The sequence below is a fragment of the Dermochelys coriacea genome, chromosome 3 (assembly GCF_009764565.3).
Source record: "Dermochelys coriacea isolate rDerCor1 chromosome 3, rDerCor1.pri.v4, whole genome shotgun sequence".
Taxonomy (NCBI): Eukaryota; Metazoa; Chordata; order Testudines; family Dermochelyidae; genus Dermochelys; species Dermochelys coriacea.
In genome coordinates, this window is record NC_050070.1 from 110,906,477 (window position 1) to 110,926,368 (window position 19,892).

At 37.4% G+C, this 19,892-nt stretch overlaps 1 protein-coding gene across 7 annotated transcripts in view; it reads left to right on the forward strand.

Annotated features, from left to right (window-relative positions):
• The window catches only part of UTRN (utrophin), a 607,443-nt gene that overhangs the window by 226,173 nt on the left and 361,378 nt on the right, over positions 1-19,892 (forward strand). For all 7 annotated transcript variants that reach the window (XM_038397679.2, XM_043511144.1, XM_043511142.1 and 4 more), the window contains 6 exons: positions 2,314-2,490; positions 6,196-6,384; positions 8,442-8,614; positions 15,758-15,908; positions 17,290-17,465; positions 18,866-19,001. In XM_038397679.2, the coding sequence (XP_038253607.1) occupies positions 2,314-2,490; positions 6,196-6,384; positions 8,442-8,614; positions 15,758-15,908; positions 17,290-17,465; positions 18,866-19,001 (1,002 nt within the window). The remainder of the gene's footprint in view (positions 1-2,313; positions 2,491-6,195; positions 6,385-8,441; positions 8,615-15,757; positions 15,909-17,289; positions 17,466-18,865; positions 19,002-19,892) is intronic.

The following is a 19,892-nucleotide window of genomic DNA, read 5'->3' on the forward strand; positions in this document are numbered from 1 at the left end:
TTAAATCAGTTGGATTTACAGAGAGGATGAGTTGTTTGAATGTAATGGTCTAAAACTCAGATAGTATAGTGCCGATATTGCTTCAGACCCTTTTGCCCCCAGACTTTTGATACTGAGGTGCACTTTGAGTAGACTGAAACTTCCACTTCCAGAGGTTTGTTTTTGCGGCTTGTGTATTATCTGTTTAGTTGAGTGATCTTGAACTCTTGCTAGCAAATATGTCCCCTGAGGCTTTTTTTTTAAATGGGGACTGTCAACATTTCTGAAGTGAGAAATTGTGCTCCCAAGAAAGATCAGTCAAGATGAACCCAGTTGCCATAGAGTTCCTGTGGAGCCAATGGATAGTCTGATCCTGAAACTAGAAAAATGCTGAATCACCTGATAAAGCATTTAATTTCTCCTCCCTCCCCCCAGCAAGGGCAAACATTTTGATTCCTTATGTGCCTGTGATCTCAGTAAGGATGTTTTATGCGTAAGAGGAAAAATCCCTGGAAGTATCCCAGTTTAGAAACCTGACACAACTCTCTGCTAAGCTGCCAATGTTTGCCTGATGCATTTCCAGCTTCTGGTTTGATCCTGATTGGAAAGTGTTAGGTGAGTTTTGTTAACTCACTGATGCAGCTAGCTCAATATGCAACCATGAGATAAGCACTCAAGAAGATGGAGCTAGCATTTGGAATGGACAGGTTTGAGGGAAACAACTCTAGGATTAGATAAGCCTGGGAAGAAAGCTTAGACTTGGGTTTCATATAGCATTACTTAGGAATTACCTTTCTGATACTAAACCAGGGCCAAGGAAGGGGGAGACTTTAACACTCAATAAATGTATACTTTTGTTGGGCATGGGATGGACTCTACCCACTTAGGATAGTACACTTACTCTATAGAATGGCTGATAGTCTTTCCTGAAATATTGATATCCTATGTGTCCCTTGCCCACCCATACTGAAACAAAGTTTACTTGAAATATATATTGTCTGGAGAAGCATAAATCAGGAGTTTATAGCTTTCATAAAAATTTCCCTGAGCTTTTTTCTATCTAGATCTTCAATGTGAAGGGATTTTTGTTAAATCACTTTCAATTTCAAGAGGATGGTTCTCATTTAGATTTTCTTCCTACCTTGCTATACCCCACGATTTAGCTGAGATAAAGGCAAATGAATTCTTAAATTACAGGAAGAAATTAGTGGACTAAAGTTCTTGAGATTACTCCCCTCCCCCACCTCCAAGATTTAAAAAATTATTTGACATGAACAAATGATCATTTTACAGATTGAAAGGGAATTTGCTGCTGGTATCCATGCTGTTCTCTTCCTGATACACTGGTGTTGACATTTAATTGGGTCAGAACACAACCACCAGAGGCTCATAAGTAATATTCTCTCATAGTTAAGTAAAGCTCTCAATTTTTCCTCTTATTCTGTATTTGTTTTTCATCTTACTTAAAAAGACCTCAGGATTTCGTAAATGTGAGCAATTTCTTTCGCAGTAGTTAAATAGAAAATTTGTGCACTCACTGATTGCATCGATTTAACTCGGATGAGCAGGTAAAACTGACACAGCAATCTCAATACTCAAATGAAAAAGCCTGTTTCCAGAAGTCAGTGTGTATGGCAAGAGTTGTTTGAAATGCTAGATTTCCCTGACCAGCAGGATGTTTGTTTGCAAAGATGGGAATACAGTGGAAGCTTGATTAACTGAGGTACCTTATTGTATAAAATATATGCTCTGAGTGAGTATTCTCCATTCATACTGAAGATGTGTATTTTGTAAAGAGATGCCCAGATCCTCAAAGGTATTTAGGTGCTTATCTCCCTTGATAGCAATAAGGGTTAGACTCCTTAGATATCTTTGAGGATATGGGTCAAAATGTTTAATAAACCTGTCCTTTCAGCAGTGAAATTAGAGATGGAAAAGGCAATTAGGTCATCCAGTCATGTCTTCCAAGGCAATAGCTCTACCACTTGATCTTTGATTTGCTTTTTATCTTTTGGTGCTTAAGATAAAGATGGGCACCAAACTTCCATGCTTACGATTTTTTTAAAAAGAAAAACACCAGGCTTACATGAGATTTAGTTGGAGTGAGCCAACTTGCAAGGGACATAATTACATGAGGCAGAAATTACCGTTCCTCCCCAGGCCTTGTTGGTTCTGCATCTCCACATTTAAGGAGGAGAAAAGCTGAATATATAAAGCAGTAGTGTAGTAATATACATACACCACTCTGGTGTGTTTACCCATTGAATGATGTGTGAAAAGGGGGAAATAACTTTTCAGTGATGGCAGCCAGCTGTAATTAGGTGTACTCTGCAGGAACTGCTTCAGGAGCTCGAACAGCACCGTGAGGAATTCACTGCTTTGCAAACGAAGAGCAGCAACCTGTCCCAATATGGCCCAGTTGGCGAAGCAGAGCACATCAATGTGTGTCAGCGCTGGCAACAAGTTGAAACCCAGTTTGCTGTATGTCAACAGATGCAGTTCAAACCTCAGGTAAGCTTTTTTTCTAATGGAAGATAAACAATTGTATGTTATAATGCAGCAGGACAGAAAGATAAGTCAAATTGAACTATCCATTTGAATGAAATCCAGAGCCTTGCATTTTGCCAGTGCATACTGGCATGCATGCTGCAGTAATTTGTAGCATCCTTCATCCTCTGCCATGGAGGTAGCTGCAGAACCACAGCATGTGGGTTACTGCACCTTAGTGGTCCTACATGACTTTTAGGCATTTGTCCATTCTCAATCTTCTCCCACACCTTGTGCACTGCTGAGGAAAGATTTTGAGGAGAGCAAGGATGATGATGCAAAGATACTGCCCTCTCTTTCTGCAGCAGAAGCACACTGGTTCCAAGGCCTGGGAGACCTGCATGGCTGCAGAAGAGAGAGCTGGATTTATGACTACAGAATTAAATCACTGAAGTTGGTGAAGTAATAAAGCATGTGAACAAAATGAACATATAGGAACACCCTGAAAATAGTAGCATGCACATGTACTGATTACAAATTTTCTAGATCTGTCTGTCACGACAGAATTGTGCAATCAGCATATGTGTAATTGTTGCGAGTTTTTTCTAACAGTGCCTATCCACTATTGTGATATTGCATCAAAGGTCAGTATTGATATCTGATAGAGGTCTATAAAATCATGACCAGTGTGGAGAGTGTAAAAAAGGAACTGTTGTTTACTCCTTCTCAGAACACAAGAACTGGGGGTCACCAAATGAAATTAATAGGCAGCAGGTTTAAAACAAACAAAAGGAAGTATCTCTTCACACAACACACAGTTAACCCATGGAACTCTTTGCCAGGATGTTGTGAAGGCCAAGACTGTAACAGGGTTCAAAGAAGAACTAGATAAACTCATGGAGGCTAGGTCCATCAATGGCTATTAGCCAGGATGGGCAGGGATGGTGTCCCTAGTCTCTGTTTTCCAGAAGCTGGGAATGGGTGATAAGGGATGGATCACTTGATGATTACCTGTTTTGTTCATTTCCTCTGGAGCACCTGGCTTTGGCCACTGTCGGAAGACAGGATACTGGGCTAGATGGACCTTTGGTCTGACCCAGTATGGCCATTCTTATGATTATTTTAAGCCCCTATGTTCTAATTATGCTCTCAATTGCATTAGATTGCACCCAGTTTTGTGCTTGTACATCATGATTTTTGTGTATGCATGATATATGGCTGAGACATAATGTACTAATGAGTTAATAGTCTTGTGGCAGTGCCCAGATGTTCCAGTTTCAGTACAATGCTAGCACTGCAGTTTGGCATTCTTCCTTAAAAGTGTTCAGTACCTGAGATAAACTACATTCAATAGCTAGATGCCCTAGCTTGAGCTTCTTCTGTGGTTCTTTTACTCTTGACCACACAAATTATGCCCACTGAATTCTAGTAAATTTGAACAACATGTTTAAGGTGCCCAGAAATATCCAGACATTGAATACAACTTTAAGCTTGATAAGTTCAAAGAGTGAAAGACCCAAGTGTGTTTTCTCAGCCCCTGCTATTGATCAAACACAGAATTATTATATCAAGGGAGAAGGAGCGCTGTTTGTCTCACTGACAATTGAAGTACATTTGGGTAGTGGGTGATGAGTAGGCCAGATGTCATTTGAGTGATTTGAGCAACTGTAAGAGATTTAGCAGCACAATGGGAGGAAGAAAATGCAAAATATCACAGATGAACAGCAGCTATGCAGAAATCAATTGCAAAAGTTGCCAGTTTTCCTTCAATCTTCCTGAGATTGAATAACTGGTCTGTCCATTTTGGAGTGGAGCACAAAAAGCTGATCTTCCTCAATACTGTTCTAAGGATTGCAGACCCAACTGCGGAAGAGACCTTTTGTAAGTAGAGGTATTTTTTGAAGATCACTTTTAATAGCTTAAGGAAAGAAAAAATGCCACTTCATGCTGTTACTGATGCAGTTAATTACCCTGCTTTGGTAGCTGAACACCTGAAGTGAGCTTACCAAAAACCCCAATCATGAATTTTAGAGTAACTTTGAGGATTTTTTTATGGTTTATATATAGAGTGGTAGACGCAGGATGAAAATTTAGATGAATTCTTCTGATATGTTTCTCTACCATCGTGCTAATTGACAGCAAACCTTAATGTTGGTACTAACAGTGATCTGTTCAATATGTCTGTACAATTCAGCGGAGGCAATATTAAAGGCATTGAAGTTACTAATGTTCTCGCTGCTGTCATTAAAAAGAACACTTTAGAATATTACACTCAGCATCACTTCACCCTCTCCCCTACCTCCCCCCAAAGTACCGTGTGGGACTGTTATATATTTTAAAAGGTACAAGTAGATTTGGCATCAAACTGGAGTTCAAATACGACACTGGTTCTGCAGGCACTGGAATAAACTGGCACAATGTCTTATTTATAAGAGAGAACTCTTCCATTTCCTCTCCAATTTCCTTACTAAGCCATTTGATCAAAACACAAAGGAACTTGCAAATAATATAGAACTCTGATACTCGTTGCACCATCAGGCAGTTTTGTCAGCTCATTTGCTTCATGTAACCATGGTAGTGTGTTCTACATACAGCAGGTGAAGCAGAGAATGTTCATTGCAAGATTTTAATTTTTATGGTTAATGTTAAAGTTCTGGTGTTTTCAGTGATGGCAACACAGTGTCCTTTGTCCATTAACAAGCTTTTGAAACAGGAAACCATTTCCAGGATGTTTCAGCCCATGGAAAATCTGCTTCATATACCTGTGACTACTGGTTTTTCCAGACATGGCAACGATGTAACCTAGGCCACCTGGAGCTAATTTCCAGGAACTCTCCAGTGCACTTATGTCATCTATATCATAGCCATAGAAGAAAGCTGTATTTTACCACCTCCAGTGCTTCCCTCTCTGCTAAGTAGAAACTCACCAAAACAGATTCTGGTCTATAGGAGCCACATCAGATGATTCCAGAGGCCCCAGAAGTTGCTAATCTTTTGTGGCTGGAAAATGGATACAGTGGGTGCTGTATGCATATAAACATGGCACTCGGTTGCACAGTGTTTTGTCATTATGAGGGAAAGTGAGGCACCAACTATGTTGATGCTGGAAACCATGTAAGCATCTTTCAGCAAGAATATTTAGTACTTGCTGGAAAAGTGCTTACATGCTTTTACATCTTTTTAGGGCTGTAGTCATCCCATTCAAAGCTTAAAACTTATGAGAGGATATTTAAAAATACTTTAGGGAGCAAAAAGTGCTAAGACGACAGGGAGGAAAAATGGTGGGATGTAAATGGCTGGAGTAAATTTACAACTGTGTTTTGTCTTCAGTGGACAATCACTGTCTGTCTTGACAACCAGGAAAGCAGAGACTATCTTTTGTTTCCATTTGTTTCCTATAAATATGAGTCCAGGGAGAAAAAGTGTTATACCTTTTAGCATGAGGTATAAAAATGAAGGTGGGAGAACTAAAAGATTTTTTTTAAAAAAAGGATTTAAAAAATAAATTAATTGCTGGTATAATCCTGATAGCCCTTTGGTATTGGGTAATTTTGAGAATGATAGAAAGAACTCTGATTTCTTTTTGTTTTTAATTTAGAAAATGCCTACTCTGAATATAATAGTAATTTTTCATTTGTAACAGTAGCTTTTTTGTTTTGGATTTTTTTTTTCCAAAATGCATTAAATTGAGAAGAATAAATAATTAAATGACCTTTCATGTTTCTTTAGGCGATCCCTGTCCTGAGGTTAAAAGGCAACTATCCATCAGGAATTACGGCTTCTCCTTTCCCTAATGAATACCTCGTTGAAATTAACAGAGTTTTGCTGGCTATGGCTGATGTTGAACTGTTGCTGAATGCTCCAGAGCTAAACACTGGTGTCTATGAGGACTTCTCTACTCAGGAAGACTCATTGAAGGTATTGCAAATCTAAGTGTTGTATTGCAAAAAGAGCAACAAAAAAGGATGAAAACCAAGAAATGATTCAGTGGTTACATATTCAACTTGTGTAGTGTACTGGTTCAATATATATTGTGTAGAAAATAATAAATAAATCCTACTTGTGTCCTTCCCACTGTAGCTGCTGTTGGTAACTGTCACGTGTCTGTGCATATTTTCTCTCTCTCAATTTGGAACAGTCAAGTTTGAAATGGCAAGTAGAAATGTGAGAAGTGGTTGTTTTCTTTCAGTGAAATTTTACAGTTGTCTGTTTAAAATGTTGACTGCTACAGGGATTCCAATTTTCTTCATAGTGTGATCAACATCTTATTTAAAGAGAGAGAGCCTAATGGGTAAACTTCCCTTCCACTGTCTCTATCGTAATTTCATACACATATCCCTGTAGTAACCGTAGCTGTTACTTATTTGGAAAAGTATTAGGAAAGTATTTGTTCATAGCTGAATTTACTGCAAATAAGGTTTAAGTAAGCAAGCCACATGTTTAACTTCAAGCATGAAAATACTCCTGTCCCAATTCAGTAAAGCACCTAAGCCCATAACTCATCCTAATTGAAGTCAATTGGACTACTTACATACTTCGTTAATTGTTGTTTTTGAAAAAGTAACTTGCTGGGTAAAATTTTCCAAAGCACCTGAGTCCATTTTCAGAAGTGAATTAGATACTTAGGGGGTCTAAGTCCCATTTACTTTATAAGTTTTTTTAAACTTATAGCTGGTTTCCTTTTATTTTTCATTTCATTCCTCATCCCACATATACGTCTCTGTTCCATGCATGTTTTTTTTTTTCTTCTAATGTTTCCCATTCACTGCACAAGCTTCCCTTTGTAGCAATGTCTCCTAACAGAGGTAGCTAAGCTGACTGCTGCTTCTGCTTGTTGCCTGCTGCTTGTATACATGTCCTGGTGCTTCTTTGTAATTTCTTTGCAAAGTTCTATAAAAGCAGCTGGAAACAAGGAGAAAGATCTAGTAACATGTGACTCACCAGCTCTCTACAGACCACAGTCTGAGGACTTCTGGACTAGTCCCATTTATTAGTTTTTTGGAGCAAGGGAGAATTAAAATTGCTGAACTTTCACTGAGAAAAGCAATTACTGGTGCTCACCCAAAGGTTTTCAAAAGCATACATAACAATAACATCATGCCTTGTCAGGGTGGTGTGTTTTAATCCATTGTGGTGATGATGCTGTTTTCAGTCCCTATTCCCTCCTTGCTGTATATGTACATCCACCGAGGAGGAATTCCAGTGATGATAGTAATACTGTATGGGTTTAAAAAGACTCATCATACTTTTAAGTAATAGTGTCCCATACATTTTTCTTTTTGACAATCTCACATTATTTAAAATACATTTGGAAGAAAAATAGCATGCAGACTTGTATGGAATTTATGGAAATGATGAAACTACCATTGATAAATGCAAGGCAATTCTGCTATTCATCCATATGCCATGGAGAAGTCTCAGAATAGTGCCAGAACTGTGTAATGTTCTGTAACACCTAGACACAACACTGCAATATCTTTGGAATTGTCAGTATTAACTCTGAAATCTTTTTGTCCTTTAAAGTTAAAATGTTCACATTACTTTAATGCAGTTCTGGGTATGTCAGATAGTGTGGGGAGTAATTTAAACTACCCCTTTTCTTATGAGACGAGGAAGAAAGAGAAAAATTAACCTTCAGTGTATTGCAAGTGCAGTCTTTGCTCAAAAGAATAAGAGCAAAAGTGAAGTTCATCCTAATACTACTTATTCGCTTAACTTAAAAACTGATTGGCTTTAAATATCTGTTGTCGCCTTATAAGCTTGTGAAAAGGATAGATTAAAAAGGTGCAACTGAAAACAGTTTTTCTCTGTTGATTTATCAACTGCTGGTGCTCTTCCCATGATAGCCAGCATCTTCCATTTCTGGTTGTTCAACTGGTAGTATTCACAATGTTTTTTGAAGGGGCTATTGACTATTCTTGTTTCCTGCTGGTGTTGACTTTACTAACGGGTTGGTCCCATCACTGTGCTTGTAGAACATAAAAGATGTTTTGGACAAACTTGGGGACCAGATTGCAGTCATTCATGAGAAACAACCTGATGTTATACTGGAAGCATCTGGACCTGAAGCAATTCAAATAGGAGATGCACTAACACAGCTGAATGCAGAGTGGGACAGGATTAACAGGATGTACAATGATCAGAAGTGGTAAGTCTGTTTGATTTTGTAGGAATATATTTTAATGTGAATAGTTGTAACTGTTTTATGTTTGTAGAATTTTAATTATTTACAAAGAACTTAACCAAAGAGTTTAATCAGCAGGTTTTCTATTTCAATGCTGCAAAATAATTTTGAACATTTAACACTGGCTATCATACAAACTGTATTGTGGTTTTTATTTAAAAAAAAATATCCGCCTTAGCTAGAATATCTTAAATGGTTGGTTTACTTGATAGTGTAGAATATTCTTACATTATAGAAAAATGTTTGCAACTTTTATTTTGTAAGGATACTACAAAGCTCTGGTCTAGTAGAGAATGTGTTGAATAGGATGTTTTCAAAAAGTTTCTATGAATTGTCTTTTATATATATTAAATGTTTGGTAAAAGGCTATCCACCTGTGGCACTGTGTGCATGATAACCAGCAATAATCTGTGACATTGTAAATGTTTTTACATTGAAATGTGGCTGAATAAGAAGAAATTGCTTCCAGTTGAGTGATCCTTAAAGAACAATTAAGTAAATGTATAAGAAAACAGATGCGATCTCCTATGTTTACTTTAACATGAACAATAATAAATTTTCAGGTATTTTAAACTTTTCTGATTGGCTAAGCATGTTAGAACTACAATTTTTGAGTACAAGTTAAGTTTCATGTATTTTCACTGAGCAAATATGAATGTTTTCAATTCTATAAAAAAAATCTTAAACTGAAAGCTAACTGTTGGACACAATTATAGGATGTTTTACACTTAAAAGATAATTTAATAGCTTTTTGTTACAGTTGATCACTTTTTTAAAATTGCTATATTGTTTGAAATGCACAGACCATTTTTATAAGAAGTTTCCATTGTGGTTGTAAAATGGTGAAAATGTGCTAATGGTAACTTCCTGAATTCCATTAAGTAAACTGGAGGGGTCTGATCTTGCTAACATTTACTACTAAGGATTGCGATTTCTCTAATCAGTAGTTCCCAAGTTGAACTGGGCTGTACTAGTAAATTTAAAGTATTGAAAGAGCTCATTTGTAGCTGAAGCATTTAAAAGGGGAGAGAATGGAGGTAACAAGAATGTATAACTATTTCTTTATGCATGCTGCTTGTTCTCTCTATGGGGTGTGTGTGTGTGTGTGTGTGTGTGTGTATAGGATGCCAGTCATGGTAGTATTTTGACTGATATACTATGCACATGACTGAAAATAAATATATATTTTCTTTCATCCTTGCTTTGTTGGTACATAATATATTTTTTCTGGATTTATTTTTTTTTGGTGACATAATTAAAAGCAAGTATCATTGTTTCTTTTTTTTAAAAAAAACCCAGTAAAATCCTATTTAATTTCATAGAATATCAGTAAGGCTGCCAATCTGTCATGAAGGTTTCAAAGTCACAGATTCTGTGACTTTCAGGGACCTCTGTGACTTCTGCAGCACTTGCACCAGCTCCTTTGACATCATCTGAACTGACCGCTTTATCAGCATTCCAACCACCTGAATCCTCATTTTTGTTGTGTTCGTGGGTGTCTCCCAGTCCACGTTGAGCACCAGTGGGACTTTTTTTCCCTATTCTGAAGAAATCTACGTTTCTTCTCTGGTCTCTGAAAGGGAAGAAACTCTATTGCTTTAGAAGTCTTCAGTTTTCCCTATAGACCTCTTATTGGAGAGGATCTAAGGAACAGGGCTAGTTTTTTTTATGAAGAGGCACCAGCCTGGTGTCCCCCACCATGGATGACTCAGACAGTGCAGTGTCTTACTGGTCTTGGGGTGCTCTGAGGGATTCTAGATCTCACTCTAAAAGAGTGTCTACTCCTCCCTCAGTGTAGGAAACCTCTACCCATGATCCTACTACCATCCCTTCACCCACTGTACTCATGATAAATGGATGAGTCATTACACAAAGTAAAACTATTTCCCCATGTTATTTCTCCCCCCCACCCCCCACTGTTCCTCAGATGTTCTTGTTAACTGCTGGAAATAGCCTACCTTGCTTGTCACCATGAAAGGTTTTCCTCCCTCCCCCCCTGCTACTGGTGATGGCTCATCTTAAGTGATCACTCTCCTTACAGCATGTATGATAAAACCCATTGTTTCATGTTCTCTGTGTGTGTATATAAATCTCCCCTCTGTATTTTCCACCAAATGCATCCGATGAAGTGAGCTGTAGCTCACGAAAGCTTATGCTCAAATAAATTTAAGTCTCTAAGGTGCCACAAGTACTCCTTTTCTTACAATAAAAACACTAACCCAGGAACCAAACCCTGCAACAACCCCCGGTGCCAACTCTGTCTGCATATCTATTCAAGGGACACCATCATAGGACCTAACCACATCAGCCAGCACATCTACCAATGTGATATATACCATCATGTGCCAGCAATGTCCCTCTGCCATGTACATTGGCCAAACCGGACAGTCTCTACGCAAAAGAATAAATGGACACAAATCTGACATCAAGAATTATAACATTAAAAAACCCATAGGAGAACACTCCTGGATGCTCAATAACAGAGTTAACAGTGAAAATTCTTCCACAAAAAAAACTTCAAAAACAGACTCCAACGAGAAATTGCAGAACTGGAATTAATTTGCAAACTGGACACCATCAAATTAGGCCTGAATAAAGACTGGGATTGCATAGGTCACTGCAAAAACCTAATTTTCCCCCCTGCTGATATTCATACCTTCTTGTCAACTTGTTTGAAATGGGCCACCTTGATTACATTGAAGTCATTAGCACTGCAAAAGTGATTTTTCCTTCCTTCCTTCCTTCTCAACTGTTGAGAATAGCCCACTTCTACCTTAATTGAATTGGCTCATTAGCACTGACCCCCCCAACTTGGTAAGGCAACTCCCATCTTTTCAAATGCTGTGTATTTATGTATCTCTACTGTATTTTCCACTCCATGCATCTGATGAAATGGGTTTTAGCCCACGAAAGCTTATGCCCAAATAAATGAGTTAGTCTCAAAGGTGCCATAAGGACTCCTCGTTGTTTTCGAAACAGACTAACACAGTTACCACCCTGAAACAGAAAATACTGGGTGCACACTGAAAGACTCCTGTTCAATATTTTGTACATTAGTTTACACTCCAGTGACTAAGATAAAATAGTTTAGGTCACACCCTTATTGTAGATCCTCTTTTTTAGCAGAGGTCATAGGGTTCCTCGAATGTCAAGACTTCCTTGATGATATTAGTCATCTTCGTCTACAGCAGGCCCTTCTTACCAGACAACACAAACTTCATGCAGTCATTTTGATGGCTCCATTGAGGACTGCACACTAACTATATCAACTGCCTTTGGAACATGCCTGTCCCTTTTCTACTGTTTGAGAAAACGTCATGTGAGACAAGTGGGTACTCAGCACAGTAAATGAGGGATACGTTATCCAATTTACCTCCTTCTCTTTTCAGGGACCCATCTCACAATACTTCCCTACGAGCTGTCATCAGTTCCCAGGGTGTTCACCAAGTGCATTGAGACCTGCTTATGTGTTCAGATGTTTCCTAGATGATTGGCTATCTCACAGAGCATAAAGCAACAGAGTCCAAAACAGCATCCTTGTCATGAGACAGCTCATTCCGTATGAACCTAAAACTAAATTTGGACAAATCACAGTTACAACCAGTTATAACCAAACCTACATGCCTTGACTGCTGTGGTTTACCTTCCAAGGGAAAGGTTTCAGTATATAGGCTTATTTCAGAAAGCCTCTAGTGCAACCCAATGACATCAGTGCATACCTGCCTACAGCTCCTGGGCTACATTGCCTCATCCTTAACTTTGTATGCCAGATTTTGTCATCTGTGTTCGCAGGCCTGCATCCATTCAGTATATTGTCTTTCCAGGCATCTCTGGACATGCAGATTTATGTGCCAGTGTGGGTGCTTCAGTCTTTGGATTGGTGGTTAGATCTACAGAATGAGTGCAAAGGAGTTGCATTTCTCTATCCAGAATCAGCTATGACTCTGGTAACAGATTCCCCCCCCCCCCCGTCTTTGGTAAATACATCTCAGTTAGCTTCAGGCACAAGCTTATTGGTCATGCCAGGGCCAAAGTCCAGTCATTTGTCATCTTTTTGTGCTTTCCTCTAGTTCCTCTCATTTCAAGGGTATTTAGGAACCTGAAAAGAGACACAGCAACATTGATCCTCATGGTCCGGGCGTGGCGAAGACAGTCTTGGTTCATGGACCTACGTCAGCTCTCTGTTTGGTCACTGATAACTCTGGTCAAGGATCTCCTGTCTCAGAATCAGGACAAATCTTTGCATCCCAACTTCCAGTCTCTCTACCTCATGTAATGGGGTTGAATTCTCAGAAAAAGTGGTTATCTGTATAGTAACTGCAGTTCTTTGAGATATGTACACATATACGTTCCACAACCCTCCCACTTTCCCTTCTACTATGCACATTACAGTGGGCTGAAGGAACAGAAAGGGAGGAGGCAGATATGCCTTAAACTTGGAGCATGAGGAGAGCAGGGGCACATCACGCATCATGCACTGCTTAGTGGTCCTGCTGTCAAAAGTCTCCAACTTGATTGCATTAAGCACACATATACCTGCAGCGGAATGCATATGTACACAACGCATCTTGAAGAACAGCTATTGTATAGGTAACTGGGTTTTTTCTGCAGGGAAACTTAGCAATAGCCAAGATTAGTGAGAGAGCCTGGACTTGGACTTAAGTTGTTTCAACTACCTGCAAAAGCAAACTCCATTAGACTAGGTTTGGACTATATACTAGCTATATGTATTCTGTTCAGAGCAGGGTGAAAACTTTGGTGTGCTCACAAAGCTCTGTAAACCTTTTTCTGGACAGTCCAAATGTTGGTGTAACTGAAGAGTTAATACAAAATGAGTGGTAAATGCGGGAGCTAATTAAATTCTGTAAAAGAAGACACTTAATGCTTCTATATAAAAACAGTTTATGTAAATCTCTGGTCTGCCCAGGAGTTATATATAGGCATAATTTTTGCAATGGAAGGAGAATAAAAGCAAAACTGGTTACTCATGAGACAGATTATATTCATTAATGGAAATTTTAAAGGTTGATATTTAAAAAAAGTCATACAAACAAATAGTGAATGTCATTTATGAAGCAAAAAGGTATTTTAAAATAATACTGTATTGTTTGATAACCAAGTATTACATGAGGTAATATTATCATCTGACCAATATGTTCATTTTCAAAGCCTCCAAAAAGCACATTGGCAATAAAAGAGAACTAGTTTTCCCATTTAGTTGTAGAGATTGTTTTACTAGGTTAATTTCTTAAAGTAATGTGTGTTGGGGAAGTCAAAGCAGGTAATGGGAATTAGTGAAAAAAGAAATCTTCCGTGTGTGTGTGTGTGTGTGTGTGTGAGCGAGCGAGTGTGTTGGGTTTTTTTTTGTGATAAATAAATTAAATGTAAAAGTCACTGTATATGTTAATGTGAAGGAGCCATTTGGAGACAGTAACCAGGCCCATGGTTCTTAAAATGTTACTCCCCTTCAATCCTTGTAAGATGTAAGCCAACCCAATTTAACTGAACTTGATAGTTAAAACTAAGCCATACAAACAAAGTAAACCAACAAACATTTAAAAAAAAAATCTAGGCCAGGAAATATGCATGTGTCTTGGCAAAGATTAGATCTAACTCAATCAGCAACCATCAAAATTGAAACTTTTTAAATCACAGCAAGTAAATAACTGAAAAGTTAATTTGGTATTTCCTGATGGGATACAATTAAATCAAGCTTATATCTGAACTTATACAGGTACTCCAAATCTGTCTACAAAGATGGCCAGATTAATTCAAAAATATATAGATGAATTAAACATGTATTAGTGTTGTGTGAAACCAAAGAAAAATTTGAGATTGGCAAAAAGATGCTGTGTTCACAGTTTAAAATCGGTTCACATCTGTAAGGTTTGGTATCTCATTATTGAAAGACAAGTGAAACTTATTTTTTATTAAATATTGTATACATAAGCATTGAGGTTTTCCTCTCTAGTGGAACTCTAGATCCAACTTGTATTGAAGTTTATGGAAAAAATGGTTCATACTCCTACTGTGCAAACTAGTACCATGTCTTAATTTCGGTCTTTAAAAATGAACTGCCACCTTAAATTCATACCAGATCTCAACTCCAGATCCATTAATGGAGCTATGCAGATTTATGCCAGCTGAGGATATCTGCCCTCTGTTTTATATTTTGTAAAGGCAAACAAAATGCAGTATTTTGAAGTGAGACATGATCTAGTCCATCAGTGTGTTGTGTCTCTTCTGTATTCTGTGTCTTACATGGACTGTAAATCCTTTGGGGACAGAGATCTTATCTACTATACAGTGCAGAAATACTGTCAGCACTCAACAAATTATAAAAGTCATGTGCCTGGCTAAGATGGTTTTCTGAAGAGTATATTCTTAGTTTTGTTAAAAAAAAAAAAATTCCTTTGTCAGCCTACTGTCGCTGTCCTTTCCGCTACTATGAAAATGTCATTTATACTACTACTGTACTTGACCTTTTGCATGCCAGAGAAAATGTTTGCCTTTTAAGTTAAACTCAACACTAATGATGCTGCAAAAGTAAAATGTATTGAAACTTATTGCGTACTAAAATCTGTGGGACCTACTTTGTGCAGGCCTATTTCTGATCCAATTGAAGTGGAGTGGTAACACTCACAATCAGTGCAGTGTGATGAAGATCAGCTTCACTCTTTAAGGCTTCTGGCAGCAGGAAATCATGGTTTTGTGAGCAAAAAACCCAAGCTGAGCAATTAATCATATTTAATTTTTCATGCCCTCTGATGTATGAACTATTTTAAAAAATTGTTCTGCAGACCAGTTTTGCTGCAGCTAATCTTTATTTCCCCTGTAATGGAAACCAAATATTCCTCAGCCCTGCCCTCAGCTCCTTCAGTTTAGGAGGCAGTGATGGTTTGCGTGGTTGGTTTTCGCAGTCAGTGCAATGACAGGAACTGTTCAGTGTACAAGACTTACTTAAATGTAATATATCAGGCCTTTTTATTTTGCAGGACAAGTTGTTATGAATTAACTACTCTTAATATTAAATATAAATAGGTCAGCCCATGTCTTTTCCCTGAAACAGTCTAGGTAATTTTGAAACCCTTTCTTATTCCCCAAAAGTTGTTTTGACAGAGCAATTGAAGACTGGAGGCAGTTCCATTGCGATCTCAATGACCTCACACAGTGGATAACAGAAGCTGAAGGGTTACTGGCTGATGCCCACGCTGCAGATGGTAGCCTGGATTTGGAGATAGCTGGGATGCATCAGCAGGTACGTGGTGTTCAGTCAGAGGACAGGAAAGCTGACAAAAGTTGAGCATGGATTTGAGCCAAAAATTCAAATCTGCCCATGAATAAAAATATATACTTGAAATTGTGGTGGTCCTCTAAAGTTGTGCAGGAAAATAGGTCTGTGTGTAACTTGAAATTGCTTTTTTGATTGTAATTTCAGTTGATTTTTTTTTTAAAGTTTTTTAATCAGAGGTTAGAAAATAGGGCTTTTGTCCCGGTCTTCTGTTGATTTTTTTTTCTATATGAAGGTTCAGTTTGGTACATTTTAAAATATATTAGAATTAATGTGTACTGTATTCCTTAATTGGTTATACTTTTAAAAATAATCAGTATATCTATAATTGGGTATTGCAGGGTTTAGTTTTCTTTCTGAGTAGAAAGCAAGCACAACTGTTTTGTTTTTATAAAACTGTCTTGTGTAAAAGACTCCAGAAAAATGTAATTTAATTTGCTTTAGTTTTGCCTTTTCAAATTTTGTTTTCCTGGTTCTTCTCATGTATCACCGAGAAAGGGGAAGCAATTTTTCTGTTTACAAAATTAAATTAAGATTTTAGCTAAAAGCAAGAGGCTAAAGCATAACTTTAAAATAAACCCAAAATAAAAAAATACCCTAAGCAATGTGCAGGTATCTATATTTTAGAAATCCAAATGTTAAATACCTGTGTTTTACAGGAGAAATTTACGATCCACTGAGTATTGCTTGAATTTTATTCTTGTTCTTAGTGCTGTTGGGCATTTTCTTCTAGGGCGTTTCCTTTCTCTTCCTTGATTCATCATCAGTTCTGTTCTAGTCGCAAAAAGATCTGTACTAATAATGTAAGCTTTTTCTAGCTGATAGGGATATGTTAAGGTTTGAACCTGACTTTCCTCAGTTGCCTGGATTTTTTGTGATATCTGCAGATTATGGCAGCATTGCCAAAATTATCCTAGCTAAAGGTGTTGTAAGGTTACAAATATACGGTGCACGCAAGTTCAGAGAATAACTGGTGAAAGGTCATTTTAATCTGTGGGCAATTTTAAAAAAAGAAAAAAATGTAGCACTTAAAAACATCAGGCATGAATGTAGATGCTAATACTAACCATTTAAAAGTCAGTTCCTTTATACTGTATTCAGTTGTATTCAATAACCTGTTGTGCATCAGTCTTTTTTAAATGATATTTATTAAGTCTAGGCCAACTTACTAATAACGAGCATTTAATCAATCATTTAAAGCTGCATATTGTTGATGTAAAGTTGTTTTAAAATGCTCTTTTTGGTAATACAATATGCAGCCAGGATGCATTCTCAATGTTATAAGCAATAAATCAAAATCAGTTTAGGTCAGTAATAAAATTCTGCGTGGTTTTCATACTTGTGACAGGAACTTGAAGAAGGAGTCAGCAGTCATCAGACCAGCTTTTCAGCACTGAACAGAACTGGGGAAGGAATCATACAGAAACTCTCCACTACAGATGGGAGCTTCCTGCAGGAAAAACTAGCGGGGTTAAATAAACGCTGGAAAGCAATTACTGCTGAGATCATGGATAGACAACAGAGGTAATAAGTTAATCAGAAATTTGGGTGTTTGAGCAGATATGATGGGGAAAATCTCATTAGAAGAGTCCAGAGGAGGTATAGGATTCTATTGCACACTATCATTAGTCTGAATTTTCCTGACATTTAGACTCCATTTTCAAACTGCCTCATAGAACCACTTTCTCATAAAAACATCAGCAATTGACTACTCAGATTGCTGTTAACACGAACAAACACAAGCCCACATCTATTCCCCCCTCTCCCCCCCAGTTTTCTCCACTTAAAATGGCTTCACTGCAAAATCAGATTATTTGGAGGGACCACTGCTACATACAGTTCAACCTTACCCAGAGGAATTAGCTGTAAGTACATTTCTGCTGATCTTTAATTTGCAATAACCTGAACGTATTGTCTGAAATCTAAAAACAAAGTAATAGAGGACACAAAGAGAGAGTATATTTTTTTGTAAGAGTTGAAAGCCTCATACACAATTGTTTATTTATCTGAATGGACAGTTTATGAATAAGATCAGAATCCATTTTGAAGTACTACTGTAAATGTTGTGTAAAAGATCAAAATTCAAGGGCAGTCTGAGCAAAACATACACATTTTCAGTATATCTATGTGGGATATGAAATCCCTATCTGTCATTTAATTTTAATAATGACAGGTTTCAGAGTAGCAGCCGTGTTAGTCTGTATTCGCAAAAAGAAAAGGAGTACTTGTGGCACCTTAGTCTCTAAATCCCCATAATTAATATTATTTTTGAGTTTTGTGAAACAAATCTAATTTTTAGTCTTCTCTGCTGAATATAGAAAATAAATAAAATCTTGATGATTATATTAGGCAAAACCTGAGTAAGTTTTAATGTACTACAAGAAAATGTTCTTTCCCAATGTTTGCATGTTTAGAGGCTCTCCTGAATATTTTCACAGACAATGGTCTTTTAGTGTCTTATAGAAATTAGGCCCTAGTAATTGTTGAAACTTGGCTTTGTGATGTCTTGGTTCATGTGCACTTTTTAATTTAATATTTTATTTGAAAAAACCTATTCGGAGATTTTTAAAGTAAAGTTTAAGCCATAGTTGTTTGAATGCGATTTGCTTTTTTATGGTTGAGGAAAGAATCCTTTGATCAGCAAAACCAACTCTTTTGGTAACTCTCATTAGTGTAAAACAGAGAGCTGCATGTCACATTGGAGGTAGTGTGGGAATGTGTTTGCTGCTATGGCAGTATGTCTCACACCTCAACAGGCTTTAGTATTTGAATGTGACATTTTGCAAACATTAGGTTTGCTGCAAGCGTCTTTCTCAGTAAACATGTATTTTCTTCCACTTTTAATCAAGTTGTCTCCATTTAATCATGGACATTGATTTGCTTCATTTTGGTCTGTTATCCGCTGTGGGATTTGTGTTTTTTAGACTGAAAGGAGAGGATCAGCAGCTAATGGACTACAGGAAGAAGTTGGATGAGTTTAGTTGCTGGTTGGAAAATGTAGAAAATTCCCTGGAAATGAGACCTACATTCAACCATGAAGAAAACCTGCGAGAATTAAAGGCAAGATTAAAATGTGTATGAGTGCATTTGTGTCTTTCCTTAATTCTGAATCTGCCATGGTCCTAATGTGGGACAAATATCCAAAATGAGGAGAGGCACAAGAAAAATAGTCTGGCATAAAGTGACATGGGATTAATTACCAAAATAAGGGACAGCTTTTACTGAGGGCCAACTGAGTTGTGTATGAGATGGGAGAAGATGTCATTGGATGCAGTAAGTCAGTACACACTTATGCTGTGGAACCTTAGAGTGTTTTTGTTATATTCTCAGTTCAAAAACAACAGCTGGCACTTCAGAAAAAGAATTTGTGGTATGTGAAATAGTAAGGGCAATTGCAGAACATCATATATCTTCATGTGACTAAACAGACTGAATACCATCAAAAATTATAACAAGGGCATGTAATTATAATTTGTTTGAAGTGTGTTTTTACTTATCAAAGCGAGTTGTATTAACATTTTCGAGGTTGAAGTGTAGGAAGTTATAATTAATATCACAATGCATTTGATTACTATAAAGTTATCCAATGTGTGTCAATATTTTATTGTAGTTTAAGGACAATAAGCAAGTAAATAGCCAACTAAAATGTATGTACATAATGACACCTGTGTTCTGTTACTGGGAAGCTGAATATTTCTTTAATTGTCCTTTCAGTCAGCATGGAATACTTTTGGTTTTTAAATTTTATCAGTGTTGAACATTGATAACATAATACTGTTGTATCTGTGAGATAATGAGAGAATGCTGTCAGGACTTGAATAGAATGGAACAGATCAGTCTGTTTGGCAATGCTGCTTCGTTGAAATTTCAACTAATAGCCCCAAATAGAATACAAAAATCAAACTTCCTCCAAATCTGTTTAAATGAGGTAAATTAGTTACAATTACATCA